Genomic DNA, 22,169 nt, shown 5'->3' with positions numbered 1-22,169 from the left:
TGGTAAAAGGCTTTACGCAAAGAAAAGGGATTGATTACAATGAGACATTTTCTCCAGTCTCATGTAAGGATTCCTTCAGAATCATAATGGTATTAGTGGCACATTACGATTTAGAATTACATCAGATGGATGTAAAGACGACATTTCTCAACAGGGACTTGGAGGAAAATGTTTACATGGCACAACCAAAAAGTTTTATCATAGAAGGAAAAGAACGAATGGGATGCCGCTTAAAGAAATCCATTTATGAATTAAAATAAGCTTCAAGACAGTGGTACTTGAAGTTTGATCAGACAATAAGGAATTTTGGGTTTAAAGAGAATATAGAGGACAATTGTGTCCATGCAAAGTTTAAGAATGGGAAGTTTATTTTCCTTGTCCTGTATGTGGATGATATCTTACTTGCTAGTAGTGATGTCAGTCTACTGCTGGAGACAAAGAAGTTTTTGTCCTCAAATTTTGATATAAAAGATCTTGGTGAAGCTTCGTTCGTTCTAGGGATCGAGATTTACCGAGATAGAAGTAAAGGGGTATTAGGACTGTCACAAAAGGCATACATAGAAAAGATCTTAAAGAAATTCAATATGCACAAATGTAGTCCCTCACCTGCTCCTATAGTCAAGGGCGATAGATATGAAAATTTTCAATGCCTTAGGAATCAGTATGAGATCGATCAAATAAAAACGGTTCCATATGCTTCAGCTGTCGAAAGCTTGCAATATGCTCAAGTATGTATGCGTCCTGACTTGGCATTTGTTACCGGGTTACTTGGCAGATTCAAGAGCAATCCCGGGAACAGAATACTGGAAATTAGTAAAGAAAGTCTTACGTTATTTACAGGGAACGAAAAGCCTCATGATGACGTATAGAAGATCAGATTCACTCCATATAGTGGGATATTCAGATTCGATTATGCGGGAGATGATAGAAAATCCACGTCTGGATATGTATTCACTCTCACAGGGGAAGCTATTTAATGAAAAAGCTCAAAGAAAACCGTCACTACATTGTCCACAATGTATGCCAAGTTTGTAGCGTGTTATGAGGCAACGGTGCAGGTGAACTAGCTAAAGAAGTTCATACCCGGTTTGAAGGTGGTTGACGACATCTATAGACCACTTAAGTTATACTGCGATAATAATCCGGCAGTACAGTATGCTCACAACAATAAGTCAAGTGGTGCTGCCAAACACATTGACATAAAGTATTATGTTATGAAAGATAAAGTCCGGGATCATGCCATAAGTCTTGAGCACATAAGTACCGAAAAGATACTCACGGATCCGCTTACAAAAGGCTTACCACCCAACGTGTTCAGAGAACATGTAGCCGGCATGAGTTTAAAGGAAAGCCTATAATTCCTGGACAAAAGAAGGCCCAAAGTTAAGTATCTATTTTAGAACAGAGTGGTGTGTTGTAGTTGTTAAATCTATCGACAATTGACCGTGATGATGAAACATGCTCTATACGCTAATCTGTAATGGAATGAATAAAAGTAAATAATATGAAATTGAAAGATCGTAGGAGATCAAGGGAGAGATTATTAGATTGATCTCTAATTTCAAATTGGGTCCAACGGCCCAGTTAGGCCTTTGATCCGCGTCCTGATTGGGGGCGCCCAGCCCACTATGACTGGAGGCCCCTTCCACACTGCGCTATATATAGAGGTGGGGGTCGGCGGCTCTGAGTACGAGGTTTACCGTGAGCCGAGCTCCCCACCGAAACCTAAACTCTAATCCCGATCAGAGAGGGGCGCAGCCAGTGACGGGAAGCCACCAGCCGCGCCGCCCCGCTCCACCGACGTTGACGACTTCATTGGCCTCTTCCCCGAACGTCGCTGCCCGTGCGCAGACTCCACCGATGAATGAGATGACGGCTTCTGGACCATCTTCCTCTGCGGTGTCAGGTTCGACACGTTCTTCTTCTATTCCTCTCTGTCTCTCTACTCTCGATATCGCATTCATAGTAAAAAAGAACCCGCTAGACCTAACCCTAGATGATCTTTTCGATCTCAACAGAAAGCTGCATCAACATTAATTTCCAGAGTACCCTGTGGCGGCACGCTTCCCCTTCAGGTCCACAGCATCCCCATGTTGCCTGATATATTCAACAGTGACTACATATATCGAGTAAGAAAAGTAAAATAGCTAGCAATGAAAGGGGTTGCGCCTTCCTGCCAGTGCCTCCAGAGAATTGTTCGGTAGCCAATCCGGCCCAGACTTGACAAGTTCCGCTTCCAACGCCAAGGACCAGTGATCCCTCATTGCCTGACGGAGGGCCACTGCATGCGGGCAAGCCAAAAGAGCATGGTACGTATCTTCTTCCTGAGAGCCACATCCTGCTGCTCGAGGTGACGATATTTCTTATTAACACGGGTCGGCAAACCATTGTTTGCGGCTTTCATAGCAAAGACACAGACTTTTGACGGCACTCGTACCTGCCATAGTTTCTTCCACCCCGCTCGGCCCTGCTGTGAACTTGAGCTGCCTCAAGGATCGCCAACACCATAGTGATTCCGCACGGCGAGCCTGTAAGCACTACGCACAGAAAATATGCCGGTTTTCTCATAATGCCAAGCAACAAAATCTGCAGTACTCTGCCTAGGGAGCTTGATTCTGAAAATTTCCGAAGCATCACAAGGGTAGAAGTACCTGCGAATGGCCGTTCCATCCCAAGAACCGTTATCTTCAATAAGATAGCGAACCCACCTGAGTCTACACATGCGGTGAGGGCTGATCGGCTTTAGATCATAACCCCTTGGTAACCAATTGTCACACCAAATTTGGGTAGACCGCCCATCTCCTATACGGTGGATCACTCCCTGCTTGAACAATTCTAGGCCATATTCAATTGCACTCTAAGGGCCTGTTTGGATGGTGACTGCCAGGCAACTCAGAAGCCAGGCAAGAACGTCAGGCGTCCGATTTCTTGTGCCTGTGGCCAGGATGCGTTGCCTGGCAGGCAGCCAGGAGCCAGGGCGTCATCCAAACAGGCCCTAAGTCTGTGAGGCCTCACCAGCCGGCGCTCTATCCAACAGTTTCCCTTGAGGATAATATTTGGCTTTCAACACTTTCGCACAGAGACTATCAGGGTACGCCACAAGTCTCCATGCCTGCCGAGCTAGCATTGCTTGGTTCATCAGCCTTAGATCCTTAAACCCCATACCTCCGAGACCCTTTGGCAGCATCAATTCCTCCCATGGAATCCACTGCACCTTTCTTCTACCATTTTCAGCTCCCCACCAGAAAGCACGCACCTGCTTCATCAGCTCATCACACAAGTTCACCGGGAGTTTAAAAACACTCATAATATAAATGGGTAGCGCTTGGCAACAGATTTTATCAACACCTCCTTCCCAGCAGCCGAAAGAAATTTTTCCTTCCACGCAACCATCCTCTTGTGAAATCGCTCCTCAAGTGGCTGGAACAGTCCCCTGCGAATGCGTCCACATGGAGTCGGGAGACCCAGATACTTGGCTTCAAAATCCACCTTCTCAACTCCCAGAATAGCACGCACTTGTTCTGATCGGTTCTGGTCGGAATTCTCATTCACCGGCAAAGAGCACTTGCTAGGACTTAACAACTGCCCCACACTATGGGAGACGCGCTCTTTGCCGAGTGCTCGGAGCTTTGCCGAGTGTCGAAACACGGGCACTCGGCAAAGAGGCAGTTTGCCGAGTGCCGCACTCAGTAAAGCCGGCACTCGGCAAAGGCCGTCTTTGCCGAGTGTCAAACACTCGGCAAAGAGTGACACTCGGCAAATGTCCTCTTTGCCGAGTGTCAGGCACTCGGCAAAGAACAACCCTCGGCAAAATACCTCAGGCGACGCCGGTGGCCCCTCCGTCATCCTTTGTCGAGTGCTGGCCGTTAGCACTCGGCAAACGTGCTGTCTTTGCCGAGTGCTGCAAGCCTGGCACTCGGCAAAGAGGTTCCTTTGCCGAGTGCCAATTGCGACACTCGACAAAGTATTTTTATTTTTTTATTTTTGTTTTCAAATTTTTTCTGTGGCATTTATACAGTACATAGAAGCACATCTTCCAATTTGGAACTTTTCTATGACTTTTTGGTATATTTTTTTAATTTTTTATGTTTACTTGCATTTTTCTCGAAAAGGTAAATTTGAACTACAGGTGCATGAAATATTAGAATTTAGCGATTCAAAAAATGGTATTCATGTTTTTGAGTGTATTTTGAGGCCATGTGCAGGGACATTCGTGAAATTTTGAACATCTGTTTCACGAAACATAACCACCAACTTGTTAAAAAAGTATGTTTTAATTATATAAAATGCAAACGAAGTCCGAAAATCACGAAACTTGTCGAGGTGTCGTCTCATCACATGTAGAGGTTGTGGTAAAAAATTTAGAAGTTTCCGAGCAAGTTGTGACGTACGATGCCTAAAACCCAGACATCTCCACATGTGACACATGTGGAGATGTCTGGGTTTTAGGCATCGTACGTCACAACTTGCTCGGAAACTTCTAAATTTTTTACCACAACCTCTATATGCGACGACACGACACCTCGACAATGTGATCACATGTGGAGATGTCTGGGTTTTAGGCATCGTACGTCACAACTTGCTCGGAAACTTCTAAATTTTTTACCACAACCTCTACATGCGATGACACGACACCTCGACAAGTTTTGTGATTTTCGAACTTCGTTTGCATTTTATATAATTAAAAAACACATTTTTAACAAGTTGGTAGTCATGTTTCATGAAACAAATGTTCGAAATTTCACGAATGTCCCTGCACACGGCCTCAAAATACACTCAAAAACATGAATACCATTTTTTGAATCGCTAAACTCTAATATTTCATGCACCTGCAGTTCAAATTTACTTTTTCGAGAAAAATTCAAGTAAACATAAAAATTAAAAAAATATACCAAAAAGTCATAGAAAAGTTCCAAATTGGAACATGTGCTTCTAGGTACTGTATAAATGCCACAGAAAAAATGTGAAAACAAAAATTAAAAAAAAATTAAAAATACTTTGCCGAGTGCCACGCTTGCAGCACTCGGCAAAGATTTTTCAGAATTTTTTTTATTCTTTCCAATTAAAAGAACGCTGAATTTCTTTGTCGAGTGCCCGCATCTCGGCACTCGGCAAAGAGCCGACCCACTTAACCCTAGCGGGCCGGCCACGGCCCGCTCCCACTCTCTCTCTCCCTCTCACTGCTGCGCGCGCCCGGTCCCGCCCCATCGCCGCGCGACCACCGGCATCGCCCCGGCCCCGCTCCGCCGCCAGACCGCCTCCGCAGCCCCGGCCCCGACCCAGCCCCGCTCCGCCGCCGTAGCCAGCCGGCCCTGACCCGATGCTGCTCGGCCACCGCAGCCGGCCCCGCCCCGGCCCCGCTCCACCGCTGGTGGTGCCCTGCCCGGCTGCCCCCTGCCCCTGACCCACCGGAGTGGAGGAGCAGGGGAGCAGAGGAGAGAAGGGAGGTGGAGGAGAGGAGAAGGGAGAAGGAAGAAGAAGGGAGGAGAAGGAGAAGGGAGGAGGAAGGAGGAAGGAGAAGGGAGGAGGAGGAGCCTCGGCCGCCGACCACGCCCCTCGCCATTCATCGCCGCCGTCGTCCCCGCCCCTCGCTAGAGATGAAGGTGACCCTGGCACCGCGTCGCCCGACTCCACCACCACCCAAGGTATAAAGCCCCCCCCGGTTGTCGGCCTTCGTGCCTTGTATGTCATTGACGGCCTTCGTGCCATATGTGGATGTGTGTGCCTTCGTGCCGTACGTGGATGTGTGGGCCTTCGTGCCGTATATATGCTGTCGGCCATCGTGTCGGCTTTTTTCTTGCAGGTTTTGGAAACCTCCCTGTATAGGGGAGGTTCTGCCAAAAAAATTTAACTTATAGTATTATAATTCTTCTTTTGCAGAGCAGGACCCGTCGGAGGGGACCCAGAGTACGTAGGCGACCCCGATCGTCTTCGTCGGCGCTGCGGTCCTACCTGCACAACGTCGCTTCGCCACTGCCCCGCTAGCCTGACTCCACCGCCACCCTAGGTATGAATAACCTCTCTTCCTTATCGTTGTCGTAGATCGGTGTAACCTAGTTAGGCGTCTTCCGTTCGAAACAGATATGGTTGGAGGTATGCGGATCTTCGCATATCTAAGACCGTATCTATTTCAGATTGTCCACTTTTTTGGATAGCCCACGGATGCGTAGATGGGGTAGTTTTCATGTTCTGCTTCGATCCGAGACAGAGTTTCGGCACCACCTCCCTATTGTTCTCCGGATACACACTCTCCCTTCCAGGATGTGTATCGAGAGAACAGCGGGGAGGTGCTATCGAAATTCTGTCTCGGATCGGAGTAGAGCATGTAAACTAACCTCATCTACGCATTCACGGATGGGATTAGGACCTATCCTCACCCATTAGACAGTAGGCACGTCATTCAGATGCAATTGGTGGTTATATTACTCGCTCATGTATATGCTAGAGGATGGATAACCATGAGTGGATGTACATGGGCCGCCCAAGTCAGGCTAAAATCACCCCTGAATGGATGGACAAGACCGAGGGTTTCTTGAACCAAGCATTTGGCAAGGCAGCTAATAGAGCGAGAGACACATTCTGTCCCTGTAGCGAATGCGGAAACAGGAAAAGAAAAACAAGGAAGGTCATGGGGGAACATCTTTGCAAGTATGGATTTACGCCAAACTATACCTAGTGGGTGTTCCATGGTGAAGCCCATCGTACTAGAGAGGAGGTGGTGAGACCATGCTTGTAGGCGTTTGATGCTGATGGCGGGGTAGCAGGATGGTTAGGTGACTTTCATGAAGCAACATTTGCTGAAAGACCTACGGAGGAGGAGGAGGAGAAGGAGGATGAGGAGGAGGAGCCAGAGCCAACCGGAAAGGCATTCTACCAAATGTTGTCTTCGGCACAGAAGCTCCTACACGAGAACGCAACGGTTTGTCAATTGGATGCCATTGGACGCCTAATGGGGTTGAAGTCCCAGTACAACATGAGTCGAGCCTGCTTCGATGGTATGTTGGTAGTTATTGGTGGGCTGCTTCCGAAGGGTCATATTCTGCCGAGCAGCTTCTACGAGTCACAAAGACTCCTTCGTGCACTTAAGATGCCGTATGAGCAGATACATTGTTGTCCGAAGGGGTGCGTCCTATTTAGGAAAGATCACAAGGATGCAAAGTACTGTCCAAAGTGTAAATCCTCTAGGTATGTGGAGGTAGATAAAGGTGATGGCCAGAAGAAGCAGCTTGAGATCGCCATGAAAGTCCTACGGCACCTTCCGATCATACCGAGGCTCCAACGGCTATTCATGACCGAGGAGTCCGCGAAATAGATGACATGGCACAAGAATGGCATTCGATATAATCCTGACAAGATGGTACATCCAGCTGATGGTGAAGCATGGAAAAACTTTAATCGCAAGCATTGTGACAAAGATCATGAGGCCCATAATGTACGTGTTGCGCTAGCAACGGATGGGTTCAATCCTTATGGAATGATGTCGGCCCCATACACTTGTTGGCCCGTGTTCGCTATCCCCCTCAATCTCCCCCCCCCCCAGGGGTCCTCCTTCAACGGCAAAACATATTCTTGATGTTGATAATTCTTGGACACCCAGGAAACAAAATGGGTGTGTACATGGAGCTTATTTATGATGAATTGATCAGTGCTTGGAATGAAGGGGTATGGACTTACGACCGAGCTACAAAGAAAAACTTCAAAATGTATGTTTGGTACCAGTACTTCATGCATGACTTCCTGGCATATGGGATATTCAGCGCCTGGTGTGTCCATGGGAAGTTCCCATGCCCGGTATGCAAGACAACACTAGAGTTCATTTGGTTGAAGAAGGGTGGCAAGTTTTCGTTGTTCGGCAAGCATCGACAGTTCCTCCCTCTTAACCATGCATTCAGATAAGACACCAAGAACTTCACGAAAGGTGTCAAGGTGACCGACCCTGAACCTCAGAAGATGACTAGTGCCCAGGTTCATGCTCAGATAGATGCTCTCGTGGTCAATCCACAGAAAGATAGTCGGAAGAAAGATAATCCAAAGAAAGATTGCTTTATGGGATATGGTGTCGAACATATGTGGACTCATAAGTCGGGCTTGGAGAGGCTTCCCTATTTTGATGACCTTCTCCTTCCACATAATATAGATGTAATGCACACTGAGAAGAATGTCGCTGAAGCACTTTAGGCAACACTCATGGACATTCCTGACAAGACAAAGGACAACCCTAAGGCCAGAGTGGACCTGGCAATGCTATGCGATAGACCAAAGCTAGAGATGCTACATCCAAGAGACGGCAAGCCATGGAAAAGGCCTAAGGCTGATTACGTCTTAGAAAAGAAGCACAGGACGGAAGTGATACAATGGATACAGACGTTAAAGTTCCCGGATGGGTATGCAGCGAATCTGAGGAGGGGAGCGAACCCAGAGACTGGCCAAGTCTTAGGGATGAAGAGTCATGACTACCACATATGGATTGAGTGGCTTCTTCCGTCGATGGTTCGAGGCTATGTCCCTAAGAATGTTTGGAAGGTGCTGGCAGAGTTGAGCTTTTTCTTCCGCCAGCTTTGTGCCAAGGAGGTATCTGTGAAAGTGGTTGAGGAGTTGGAAAAAGCGGCACCTCTGTTGCTCTGTAAGTTGGAGAAGATCTTTCCACCTGGCTTTTTCTTATCGATGCAGCATTTGATTTGTCCGAGGCACGAATGGGGGGCCCGTGCAGAACCGTTGGTGCTATCCAATCGAGAGATGTCTAAAGACTATTCGCAAGAAATGTGGAAACAAAGGCAGGATTGAGGCTTCCATTACTGAGGCATTCATTCATGAGGAGGTGTCAAACTTCACAACAACATACTATAATGAGAACCTTCCTAGCGTGCATAATCCACCCGCTCGGTACAACAAGGACAAAAATGAATCGACCCTTAGCCTTTTCAAAGGGCCACGTGGGAGAGCAAGTGGAGCGACCACAAAGACCTTGAGCTATGAAGAGTGGCGCAAGATCATGCTCTATGTGTTGACCAACCTTGACGAAGTGGAAACGTATCTGGGATAAGTTCTCAACGAACTTGTTACATACTCCGTAACTTTTGTACATCCAACAACATTGTTCCTTGTCGGTGCAGAGAATTTTTTGATGAATCCTAGCACCATTCAAGGCCACCTTCTGACCATGAACGAGAGACCTTTCTTCAACATGGTTCGCCTGATTTCATTACATGGTTCCAAAAAAAGGTACCGGCCAACTTAGCTCTTACTAAGTTTGACGTTCCAAGTTGTCTAATTTCATTTCTCTCCTGCTTGAACTTGCAGTGCCAAAGAGATGTGTCTATAAGTGCTGAATTACGACAGGTGGCCAATGGCTTTGACTATAAGGTCTTGTCATTTAACGCTTATGACATGAATGGATATCGCTTCCACACAACAAGGTACGAGCAGAGTCGTCCCAATCCAAGGACCACGAATACCGGAGTATTTACGCCGGGCACTGATCAGGAGGAGTATTATGGAACAGTTGAAGAAATATACGAGCTCGACTACCATGGTTCCAAAGCACTTAATCCTATCATATTCAAATGCTAGTGGTTTGATCCTGTAGTATCGAGAAAGTCCCATCAACTTGGGATAGTCGAAACTCGATAGGATTTCTTCTATCCAGGAGAAGATGTCTATATTGTGGCTCAACAAGCCACACAAGTTTATTATTGTCCATATGCTTGCAAAACCGACCCACGTCTTTAGGGTTGGTATATTGTGCACAAGGTATCACCACACGGTAGATTACCTCGCCCAAACCCTAATGATTACAACTTGAACCTAAACACGCATGACAGAGAGTTCTATCAATAAGAAGAGGGGCTACCAGGGATGCTTGAGATAGACTTAACCGAAGAGATCGAAATGGAAGCAGACGAGGAATGGGTTGTTGACGAGGACGCTGCAAATGAGGTGCATGATCCGAAGGACTTGGAAATGCTTGACGGACTACGACTAGGCAATGACAACGATGAGGATGAGGCTATTGAGGATTTGGACAATCTTGATAGTGATGATGATACCTATCGTCCAGATAATCCCGATCATGAAGAATATTAGAAATACATGTAATACTATGTTATTTTGTAATTACATTTTCTTTATTTTGCATCTCTTACTAAGTACGTCTCGTTTATCTGTACTTACTGGTTTACTCTTTTTAATTGCAGGTGGTGGGGGCCACTAGGAGGAGCTGCCCCTCGGTTTACGCCAACCGGAGGGACATGGCGGCGGCTGAGGAGGCGGAGGCGTCAGAGAGGCCGAGGAGGCCGAGAGGTAGGCCCAGGCGAGAGCCATTGACTGACCACGGGCGTAGCTCCTCACGCGACCCTATGCACGACGACGACCTTCAGCACATGGTGGATGGGGATGGGGGTCCACGGATGGAGGATGAGGAGGCGGTTCTAGCAACGGAGGACGAGGAGGCGGTGACAGTAGGGGGTTCCACTTCCTCTGGTACATCGAAGCCCTACCAGCGAGGTCCTACAAAGCTCCCGAAGCGACCGATACCTGTTGAGAGGCACCCACTGATTGCACCCGAGGGCGATAAGTAAGTAACTTCATATGTTCTTCATTTGATATGTTGAAAAATCATAATAACAACTAATAACTATTGTGAACCACTTGTGCAGGAACTGGGTGCTTGTGGACCAGGCGGCCTCGGCACGCAATGTGAATGGCATCCTAGGACTTCTGTGCAAGGAACACTTCCCTGGCCTGGTTAGGAAAGGAGATTAGGATTGGGAGCCGGCCTGGACGTTTGACCACTATACCCTCGTGCAGGATGCTCTAGATCATAATGGCATCCGCTGTAGAAACAAGGTAAATCGGGTGATTAAGGAGTTGTGGGTAAGTCTTTCTTGCACTACATTCCTCAATTCCTCGTATTCATTGGACATTCTTAAAATAAAATAATGGATACCTCATGTCTTTATGCAGGACTTCTTCAGAATCTAGGAGGGACAGGAGGAAAGTGCATATCAGGTGGCTTACACTTCCTGTAAAAGGCATGTCACGGACTTGCACTACGAGTCCCGCATCCAGGCCCACATAGACTACAATGCCAAGTTCCTACTCAGGCATGTCAACAAAGAGGAGGCAAGACGGATGACGCTGACAAGGGAGCAGTACATATAGGTAAATACAAAATATGAATATCCATTTCTTTTGAGATTAAGTATGCCTAATTTGATCTTCTGATATGTCGTCTACTTGATGTCCTGTAGGCGATACCAAGCTGGTGCGCCACCCACCCCGATTGCTGGGAATATATTGTGGACACCTAGTTGGACGGGGACTGGCAGAAGAAGCACGAGGAGGCCCGCGATAGGTGTTTGTAGATGCCAGGTGTACCTCACCATTAGGGCAGCCGTAGCCTCAGTAAATATGCAAAGGCATATGTAAGTCTCCGCCATTGCTCTAATCTAGCCGCGCTCAATTCTGCATCATTTCTAACCACATGTTGTTGTCTTTCTCGTAGTCGGATGCACACGGTGGCCAGCCAGTTGGTCAACTCAAGGCATATGCTCTGGCTCACATGGGCAAGGCGACGGCCGACATCGAGTATGACCTAGATGCCCCGATTCAGGCGTACACCAACTCCAGCGTCCACACCCGCCTCTCTTCGTACACGGAGGCGGCAAGGTCAGTCCATGGGCCGGGCTACGATTCGAGAACCGAGGAGCGCCTTGATCCTCAGCTCGTGATGAGGGTGGGGCAAGGCAAGAAGCATGGGAGGTTCTGGATTGGCGACGGCGTCCTCGACACGGCCTCTACTCCTCCTCTCCACCAGCTCCGAGCATCGAGCATGAGCTCAAGAGTGCCCATACGCCAACGGCCGACCGCGGTGTCGACACTCTAGGTAAGCATTCCTATTTTATTCGTTGTTCTTTGACTTTTACATACCTTATCTATGCATTATTGAAACATTGGGGTCAAATGTTGTAGGCCCAGGTGCAGAAACTACAGGTCGAGCGGGAGGTCGAGCGGCAAAGGCTACAGGCTTTGGAGGCCCAGCGGGAGCAAGATCAGCGGCAGATGGCCAAGATGATCAAGTTCATATAGCAAATTGGCCAGCAACAAGGTTGGGCGATCCCACAGACGATGCTTGCTCCAGATCCACCTCCACAACGTCCTAATTCTACCCCGGTGAGTATAAGTACGAAGTTTTACTTTCTATGCTGAAACTTAGTGAAACCTAGAGAAACCTAGTGGTGGTGGTGGTGTGGTGGTCATGGTGGTGTGGTGTTGGTGGTGGTGGTCACGGTGTTGTGGTGCTCATGGTGGTGGTGGTGGTGTGGTGGTGGTGGTGGTCATGATGGTGATGTGGTGATGGTGGTGTGGTGGTGGTGGTGGTGAAGTGTTGGTGGTGAAGTGTTGGTGATGGCGGTGATGTGGTGGTGGTGGTAGTGGCGGATATTTATCTTGCATATTTATCTATTCTCTTGTCGCTCACGTGCAATCTCTTCTATTTTGTGCAGCATCAATCGGGGACGGCGTCGAATCACCTCGGAGGGTCGCCAGGATCGCACTTTGGGCCATCCCAACCCGGACCGTCGCCGTGAGCTTTAAATGGCAGCCGTTGTGATATAATGCACTTGTGAACTTTGTGAACTATGCTTGTGTGTTTGGACTTTGGACTTGGGAGTCAAGATTGTGATACTTGTATGCTATGTTTGTGTTTGTGGTGGATTGTGATATACATTTGTATATATTTGTGTGATATACAGTTGTGTTATATATATATATATATATATATATATATATATATATATATATATATATATGATGTATATCGTGTTTGCAACGATGGAAGACTAAAAACCAAAAAAAATTGAATTTTTTCACTTCTTTGCCGAGTGTCATGACCATGACACTCGGCAAAGCTGGGAATCTGGGACACTAAGCTTCCTAGCTTTGCCGAGTGCCTACCTACAGCACTCGGCAAAGAAAAAACCAAAAAAAAAGAAAACAAGCTTTACCGAGTGCTAGATTCAGACACTCGGCAAAGCATTTTTTTTAAAAAAATAAAAAACACATTTCTTTGCCGAGTGCTGACGCGTGGTACTCGGCAAAGGGGCCGTCACTGTGACCTGGTCATCACGACGGCTTTTCTTTGCCGAGTGCCGTAGTGGCACTCGAGAAATCCTTTGCCGAATGCCCAACATGCAGCACTCGGTAAAGAAGCCTTTGCCATAAAGGGATATGCCGACAGCTCTTTGCCGAGTGTAGCACTCGACAAAGACTTTACCAAGTGTAAAGTCTTCTTTGCCGAGTGTAATTGCACTCGGCAAAGCACGTATCTGCTGTAGTGCGAGCAGCGCTCAAAACGTCCCTAGAGCATCTTTTACGACTTGGGCCTGATCCACATTAGCTCTGAAAAATAGTAAACTATCATCCGCAAACAAAAGATGCAACACACTTGAGCTCTCCGACAAACCTTTACTCCTTCGAGCTGACTAAGACGTTCATTGTGCTTCAAGAGAGTAGATAAGGCATCAGAAATTTCCTCAGCTGAGAACTCCCTGCACAAATCCTGATTCATAAGGTCAGTCAATTTTGGTTCAATAAGATTAATAAGTTCAGCAGGTTGCACACTAGGATCGGCCGTATATAAATTACTGAAAAAATCCGACGCCATCCATTGCATTTGCTTAGGATCTTCACACCAGTCTCCAGACAGATCCTTTAATTTCTTAATTTTATTTTTGCGAGCCCTCCAAACAGCCTGCTTATGAAAGTAGCTAATATTCTGATCGCCTTCCTTTAGCCATGCAATCCGCGAGGGCTGCAACCACATCATTTCCTCTCTGTACAGCAGTTCATCCATGCGATCAGAGATTCGGCGCACTTCAGTTTTGCTGCACAGCGGGTCAGCTTTCACTTCTTCAAGTTCCGTCCTCAGTGCATCAAGTTCCTGCGTTACCATACCAAAGTTTTTCCTACTCCAAGAACGCAAAGCATTCTGGACAGTTACTCCAAGAACGCAAGGCATTCGAGAAACACCTAGTGACAATGTTTTCAGGACGGCTGGTCGAGTCTGGACGTCTGGGGACTGTCCAGAACGTCATCGTCCAGGACGATTAATCGACCCTGGACGAGTCCCCTGGTCGTCCCCTATATATGGGGAACTGATATACCATATATATTATATAGTTACTCAAACTAATATACACACACTAATATACTATATGTTCTGGGCTCTAGATAGGTCAGTTGGCCACTTACCTGGCTGCTGCAGAGCCCTTTCTTGTCTTGCTGGAAATTATAGAAAAATAAAGCACATTAGCAAGAAAATATGGTGAAAGACAATCAGGTGAAAGGCAATCAAGTGATCAACAAAGAAAATTAAAACAGTAAAGCACACAATTTAAACCAGTCCAGAACTGCATGGTGCATAGTGGCTAGTGGGCATAGTGCCACACTGCCATTGCCATAGTGCATAGTGCAATAGTGCATACATCAAGTCCAGTACATAAATAGGCAAAACAGCCAATGATCTAAAGAACTACTCAAGTAGAGTGATATCTACACAAAAGCCTCCTCCATCTCCATTTGTTGCACATCCATGGGGGTCTTCATCCTCCTCCATTGGTGCCACAGGATCAGATGCATCTTGATCTTCTTGTTCTTCATTTCTTGCATCAGCATCATGGTCACTATCATCTTCTTCACCTCCAGATATATCTTGTGCTACAGAAGTCCCCCTACATCAGGAGCAGTTGATGCTGCTGAACCAACAGCAGCAGTTGATGCTGCTGTACCAGCAGCAGCAGTAGAGCCTGATGCAACTGAGGAGGCTGGAGCAGAACCAACTTCTCCTTGAACTTCAGCATCAGGGATGTTCATGTACACTTCCACTGCACGTTGCCTCTGTCGATCTAGATCTACACAGAGAAACAGAGCTTCAAGCTTCAAAGCACCAAGATTGAACGAGGAGGTGATGACTGACCTGAGGAGGAGGAGCTCATATTCTTCGTGCAGTCTTCCTCCCTTGCACAGTTGGATCTGCAGTTCTGCACCCGCTGGATCTACAGGCCTGCGTGCCTGTAGCACTGCAGCAACCACAAGGAAGAGAGGGAGGGCAGCTGGAAGGGGGAGGAGCAGCAGGGAACCAAGGGAGGGCAGCTGGAAGGGGGAGGAGCAGCTGGAAGGGAGAGGGAGGGCTGCTGCTAGACTGGGAGAGGTGAGAGACTAGAAGACTGAAGAGTGAGTGTGTCTGCCGTGTGAGTGAGAGGCTGAGGGAGTGAGGGGGTAGGAAAGGGAAACCCTAATGGGCTTGGGCCAAAATATAAAATAGGCCCAGCTCTCAGATACAGCCCACTCTCAGGCTGGACGGGCTAGACGACTAGCACAGTCTGGACGGGCGATTAATCGCGGCCGGATGACGATTAATCGGACGACTAGTTTCCTGGACGGTCTGGCCTATTCGGAGGCCCTGGTCGAGTTGCTAAAACCGTCCAGGACGATTAGTCGCGATTAATCGGACGTCCTGAAAACAGTCATGCAACCTATTACAAAGGAAATAATAAAGGACATGTTTTGGATAGTTTTCTTGTAGAAAAGAAGGATCTTGGATGATCATTATTAGGAGCATATCACCACTGAATGTATCAGCTGCATTATGTTGTATCAAATTGTACTCCGCAATATGGGAAAAAATTACAGGAAGGTCAAGCGACAACTATAACAAGATATTAAGTCTAAGAGGTGGTTGTCTTCAAGTAACAGACTTTCAATTATAAATACAAAATTATATGATAAAATGCATACTTAGCATCTAGCAAACAAAGACCTACTGAAGTTTCACTTTGAAGAGCAAAATAATACCTAGTATCGTCATTGGACAATGTCTTCCACAAAAATTAGAAAGCATAACATTTGCATCATACATTTGCATTTGTAAGTCTTATAAGTCACCAGGAGCGGCTACATGGTAGAACGACACGAACTTGTGGGTGTTTGGTTTGAGCAAAGAGTTCATCATCTTCTCACTCCTTTTTTTTGTTTGGTTTGTAAAATGAAATGATTTGATACATCATCATCTTATTTCTTACAAGCTAGTAATTAGTACTAGTATAGAGAACGAAGTTATTCCATCAAATTTGATGGAATGGACTTATGATACATCACCTCATCTAGAATGAGATGGTTCCTCAAACTAAACACATTAAGATCTGGATGCGGCCTTCCTTCATGAGATGGCAATAGAGCTTCTCTCAGATTTGGAATTGCATCAGAGTAATTCAACAACCGCTGGCAATCTCCATGGCAGGTAACCCATGTGACCGGTAAAAAGTTCAGAAGTTAAGCTTAGCTTACTGGGACATTGATAAACTGCAGCCCGAATGCAACTTATGACAATTAGCAAAAAAGGGTGAAAGGGGGTTTGATATTTGAATATGAGCAACTATATTTGGAAAGGTTTGTTATAATAGCAAGCAAATAAAGATATAGTTTGGTAGCAACAATCCTACTGTTTCTACTTAGCTTTTGCAATTACATGTGTAGATTCTACTCCAACTCTGCAAGCACCAAAATTTCAGATAATGGATGATTATATGAACTCACTCTATACAATTTTTTAAAATCTTTTGTGTTGTGAGATATATGCTGTACAATAAAATAAAATTATATTTGGCTGTTGCCTGTGTATCAACTTCTATGTTTAACAGTTACAAACTGCCATAGACCCAAGGTTCAGAGAAATGAGCTATGAACTAAAAAGCAGATCTCAGATCGAAATACAAACTGCCATAGACCCAAGGTTCAGAGAAATGTGACCATGTGCCATTTGACGCTGACTTACTAATTGGCAAACCATTGGCCCCGTTCGGCTTACCTTATATCCGGCTTGCTCGGCTTCTTTTTTCAGCTGGAACAGTATTTTTCTCTCACAACATTTCAACCAGAACAGTGTTTTCAACCAAGTTTCAGCAAGCCGAACGGGGCCAAATCTAGCTTTGAGGGAAAAAGAACTTTTAATCTTCTAATTTTGTGCGTGCCTGCAGTTTGCCAATTAGTAAGTCAGCGTCAAATGGCACATGGTCACATGGATGGATAGTTCCTCAGCAAAGTAGCAAAAATGCTAATTTTATATGCAAACCCCATTTTGTGTAGTAGGCCTTGTAAGACTTAAAAGTTGTCTGGTAGACCAGCAGGTCGTGAGAAAAGGTATTCTCAGAAAATTCAAAGAGTAGCCAAGACCATAAAAGAAAGACAAATTTACCATTGATTACTAGTTCATTCATTCCAGGGCAAAGTATTGGAGCCTAATTGGATTGAAGTGCAACAGCTTTTTCAGAACTACATCCTTCAACACATTAATTAAACAACTGAGACCAAATTCACAAAGGAGACTAATTTCACCAGAAAGCCTAGCGCATTCTATTACTGAACTACCATCTGGTGTAAAGACCAATATATTCCTACATTGTTTCAAGTTATACTTCACTCAGCGGCCTTCCCTTCCTAAGCTGCCTCTAGCGCCCGAATCTCTTCCTTAAGAGTATTAATCTTTTTCTTCAACTCAGCCATTTCGGCTTGTCGAATTGCAGATGCTTTTTGTATCATTTCCATCGTACCAACTGCCCTTCTTGGTAGGGAATTTGCATCTTTCTTCCAAGCATCTTTCATCCGATCAAACCGACTAAGATAGTACAGTGTTTTAGTACAAACTTCCTGGCTAACCAGTTTAGTATTTCCATCTAACAGCCTGCTAGAGAATCTCTCACTGTTTCCTGCAAAAGAAAAGGAGGCAGAGACAAAGTTTTAATTTGGGATTTGATTTTCATTTCAGCTAATTTGGAGTGTGTGGCTGCTGCATCAGCAAATTCTTATACCTGATTTATTTATACTGGTTCCTGCTGAGTATTCCATAGGATGTTCAGATTCTTGGTCTGCCACTAAGATATCTTCATTTCCTTTCTCACTGAAATTCAGAGAACCACCATTTTCATTGGGCACCTTGTCAATATTGCCAATATCCCCTGTGACAATGCATGTATCCATTTCTTTGGTTGGTCCTTGTAAGAGACCATCATTGGTTTGAACAGTAGCAGGATGAGTTAATACATCTGGCTGTCGCCTTGGAGTTGTGTCATCTTGAACACTTGCAAGCTGATGATCATAACTGTTTTGCACCGTGCCTTCTTTCATCACACCGTTGTCCTGCTCATCATTTGTTTCCCTGACCATCTGCTTTTCTTCATTGCACTCCTGTAAGATGGTCCCCGTTGGTTCCATCTCAGGAGATTTCAGACGCATGGTACCCAGTACATCTTCCTTGCTCGTTGCTTCAACAAACATCCCAGCTTTCTTGCTTGTTTCTTCATCAAGCTCATCATCACTGATTTCAACGATATCACCGAAATTGCCTTGTTTAGTCACTTTCTTCAAAACTTGGTTGTCTTGCTCGTCGTTTCTTGCATCAACCAGTTTGGTATCTTCATTTCGCTCTCCTATAAGGGACATTTTTTCCCCCGACATATGAGATTTCAGATGCATTGCACTCACCTCATGTCCCTTGCTGCTTGATTTATCACACTCGTCATCATCACTGATCACCAAGATGTCTTCATGTGTTGAAAGCATATCAACTTCAGTCCTAGCTCCAATGGCTTCACTTCTTCCAGTACTCACGGCACCCTGGACAACATTAAGAAGCACAACATCACAATACTCTGTTCTGCTACTATTTTCCCCATTGGCAGTATTAAGATCTTCATCTTTACTTTGTTGGAGACATTTGGCCTGTGGCCTTTCCGTAACAAACCCCCAAGACGATTCATCAACTATAATAGCTGAGCTCGGAACTGCGTCAGGAAAAGCTTGCTCAATAACTTTGTGTAAAACTGCCTTATTTGGGCCACCACTTGGAGATTTTGGTATAAAAATCTTCACACTTTCGACAGTCCTCTCCTGCTCACTACCCTTCACCAAACATTGTGTGTTGGGCTGCTTAGTCATCTTAGTAATGTAATTGAGCCTTTCAGAAAGAGAAATGTGATCTAGTGGATCGTCAGCTGCATCTGGCGCTGGCTGAGGCATCGCGGTGGCGGACATAGCTCTAAATCTTAGGTGCGGTGGACACGCACGGAGAACAAGCCCTGGTGCTGCTGCAGCTCGTCTTATTGCTGCATGGCTTCCTGAGGACTGGAAAGGGTAGACGTTAATTCGCGCTGGTATATTGGGTGGGCGGCCCTGGGTAGCAGTGGCCACATGCAGACGCAGCTTCTTGCCAGGATTTCCAGCAAGAACCGCTTCCATTTTCCTTTTCACTGGACTAACAAAATCATGGCCTTCTTTCATCTTTGCAGCATTAGCAATGGCACTACTGCATGCTGATGAGTAAGCCTTCCACCACTTTGCATATTGAACCGTCACAACGGGCTTGTGATTTGGAAAGATAAATGCAGAACTTTCGGCATCTATGTTGTATGTCTCCCATGCTTTCTCCCAACCTGAGCTTGCACAGGGAACCGTCCCAGGGATGTCCTGATCGAAGCCGAGCTGCCTTGCAACACGATGAGGACTATACTGCTGAATGCAGTTCATGCCCACGAGCTCACAAGCGTGCAAACACCGCGCCAAGGACAAGAGCGCTTCAGTTGTTGCTATATCCTGAAGGCGGACCAGAAAACCACCCATCTCTGGCTGCAGACCAAACAAACTGCGATTTCCATAGGGCCTCCACTTAAACTCCTTTGGTGACATGAACACTGCGTGGACGTCCTTGGAGCTCAGCCTTTTCCCAACTTTATGCCATCGGGCAGCCCGTGGCATGTCATGATCACCTGGAGCAGAGGAGGCCGCTGGTTCAGGGCTTAGCTGGGTGAAATGCTCCCAGACCCAGAGCTGGAGGATGTGCATTGGTGCCGAGACGACGAAGGGCTCGTTTTTCTTGCCTGAGGTTATGCGGCGTTTGAGCGTGGAGAGATCGTGGTAGATGGGGGCGAGCGCGGCAGGGGCGAGCGCCACGCTCTCGCCGCGCGCCAGACGGGCCGCGAGCGGAAGCACCTCCCGGCGGACGACGTCGAACGGCGGGCCCGGGAGAACGAAGAGGGACAGCCACATGGAGAGGAAGGCGCCGTGCTCGACCAGCTCACGCGCCTCGCCGTCGGCGCCACCGGCCACGGACGGCGGCGCCTGCTCCCCCGGCGCGCGCTCGACGAAGCGCTTCACCCACGCGCTGTAGCAGGCTTTCTTCTTCTTGCTCCGGTGCAGCACCGCCCGGACGGCCTCGATCGCGGCCACATCCTTCGCCAGGCTGTCCGACACGGGCGCGCGCACGGGGCCGCCGAGGAGCGGCAGGCCGGCGAGCGCGGCGACGTCCTCGAGGGTGAGCGTGGCCTCGCCCCAGGGGAAGACGAAGGTGCCGGTGGCGCCGAACCAGAAGGCGGCGAGCTGCAGCAGGACGCGCTCGTGGTGGCGGCGGCGCACCCGGCGGGTGCTGGCGAGGATGCCGCCCAGGATCCCGGCCGCCCGCCACAGCGGCTCGTGGCGCCGGCGGAGCTTGTCCACCCACTCCGGCCACCGCCGGGGCACGCGCGCCCAGCCCCCGAACTCCACCTCGATCCCGTGCGGGCGGGCGGGGACGGGGCCGGGATCGTCGGGCGGAGCAGGGGGAGCGGCGTCGTCCCCCGCGCGGGGGCGCAGGAAGAGGGCCCGCCGGATGGAGGGTTTGGAGGCGGCGTCAGCAGCGTCGGAGACGACCGGGACGGTGGATTGCTCGACCAGAGGATGCTCACCGGCAGCCATCGCGGTGGTCGGCGGCGGGGTTTTCGGTGGGGGCAGCGCCGCGGTCGGGGGTTTCCGGGTTTGGGCAGCGAAGCGAGTGAGGCGTGAGTGACCGAAGGCCAGGGGAGAGGAAACAGGAAAGGGCTTTCGGAACTCGCCGCGGTCAGCGGCTGGGGCTTCCATTGATGGGGCTTTGTCGGTAAGCCTCCTGCTTTGTTTTTACGCTGGCCGTTGATCACCACCGCGATGGTGTTGCCCTGTTGGGTTGGGGCCCACGATGGAAGCGGGAGTGGGACCCGACAGGGTGTCAGGGTGAGACGGCGCAGAGCACCGCACGTCGGCGTTGCTCACAGTGTCCTTGCCACGCCACTCTCGTCTCTTTCACGCTTTTATATGATCAGCAACAGCAGGACAACAACAATGTTGGCACGGTGGCCACGGCCTGAGGAGGACCGCGTGTAGGAGGAGTCTTTCAAAATCTCACTCTTTAAATTATTATTTTAAAAGTTATTTATATAGAAATCATTTTCTATATATTTTTATTCTTCAATAGTTTTTCTATATCTTATGCACACTCTAGAGAACCATTCTCGTCTTTTATTTTTGACTAGCGAAAAATCAAAAATAAAAGATAGCTATATTTGTATGACCATTTAGAAAAGTTGTTGGAGATTATTTTTTTCATCAAAATCTTTATTCCTAGCATTTAGAAAGAATATGGAGAGTCTCTTAAAGATGCTCTTAGTAGTGGTGAGAAAAAATAACCTCTGACCAAAAATCGAACCAAAATAATTAAAACCGAAACTAAACTAACTGGAACCGAAAATTTAGGTCATTGGTTCGGCTCCTAATTCTCAGGAACCAAAATAATCTCGGATAATCTAGTTCTAAATCTCGGTCCCAAAGAACTGAATATGTACTGGCAAGGGCTGAGGAGGGTTGGATTCGGAGCAAGGGACAACTGTCACTGTGTTTCTTTCTTTCTTTTCTTCTGTTCATTGTTGTAATCAATGACTCGGTTAGTTTGGTTCTAACCAAAATCGAACCAAACTAATCGAGACCGAAATTTCTCGGTTTCGAGTTTTTTAGCTAATCGGTCGGTTCTTAGTTTTCTACTAACCAACTTTCGTAAAAAATGAGGAACCGAACCGATCGGTTTTAACTAATGCCAACCCTAAATACTTGAGCGTCTATTTGATTCAATCATGAGTCACAGATAAACTACTATAAACCATGTGATATAGAAAAATTATAAACTATTTGGTTAAAACAACTATAAAACATATCTTCTCTCTATCATTTTTGAAATAGCTGTGAAGCATCTCTCTATTCCTACCTATTTAGAAAACCAGAAAGTTGAAAGCTAAAAGCAGGGTTCACGATGCTACGAAAAATTGTACTATGTAAAA

The 22,169-nt window shown here is 47.1% G+C and overlaps 1 protein-coding gene across 1 annotated transcript; it reads right to left on the bottom strand.

The window, feature by feature from the left end:
• Window positions 1-17,246: 17,246 nt before the first annotated feature.
• Window positions 17,247-20,914, bottom strand: LOC136538710 (uncharacterized). Its single transcript, XM_066530673.1, has 2 exons — window positions 17,865-20,914; window positions 17,247-17,762 (listed from the first exon to the last, which is right to left on the bottom strand). Exons 1-2 carry the CDS (start codon window positions 20,779-20,781, stop codon window positions 17,494-17,496), a joined length of 3,186 nt encoding a protein of 1,061 aa, XP_066386770.1. The 5' UTR covers window positions 20,782-20,914; the 3' UTR covers window positions 17,247-17,493.
• Window positions 20,915-22,169: the final 1,255 nt, after the last annotated feature.

Source organism: Miscanthus floridulus, chromosome 2, assembly GCF_019320115.1.
Source record: "Miscanthus floridulus cultivar M001 chromosome 2, ASM1932011v1, whole genome shotgun sequence".
NCBI lineage: Eukaryota > Viridiplantae > Streptophyta > Magnoliopsida > Poales > Poaceae > Miscanthus > Miscanthus floridulus.
This window is presented reverse-complemented; position numbering and strand designations above follow the sequence as displayed.

Excerpts from the sequence above, each read along its gene's own strand:
- LOC136538710 (XM_066530673.1), bottom strand. The coding sequence starts at position 20,781 with ATGGCTGCCGGTGAGCATCCTCTGGTCGAGCAATCCACCGTCCCGGTC. Across the intron at positions 17,763-17,864 it reads AACCAGTATAAATAAATCAG|GAAACAGTGAGAGATTCTCT; the intron begins GTATAAGAATTT and ends TTTCTTTTGCAG.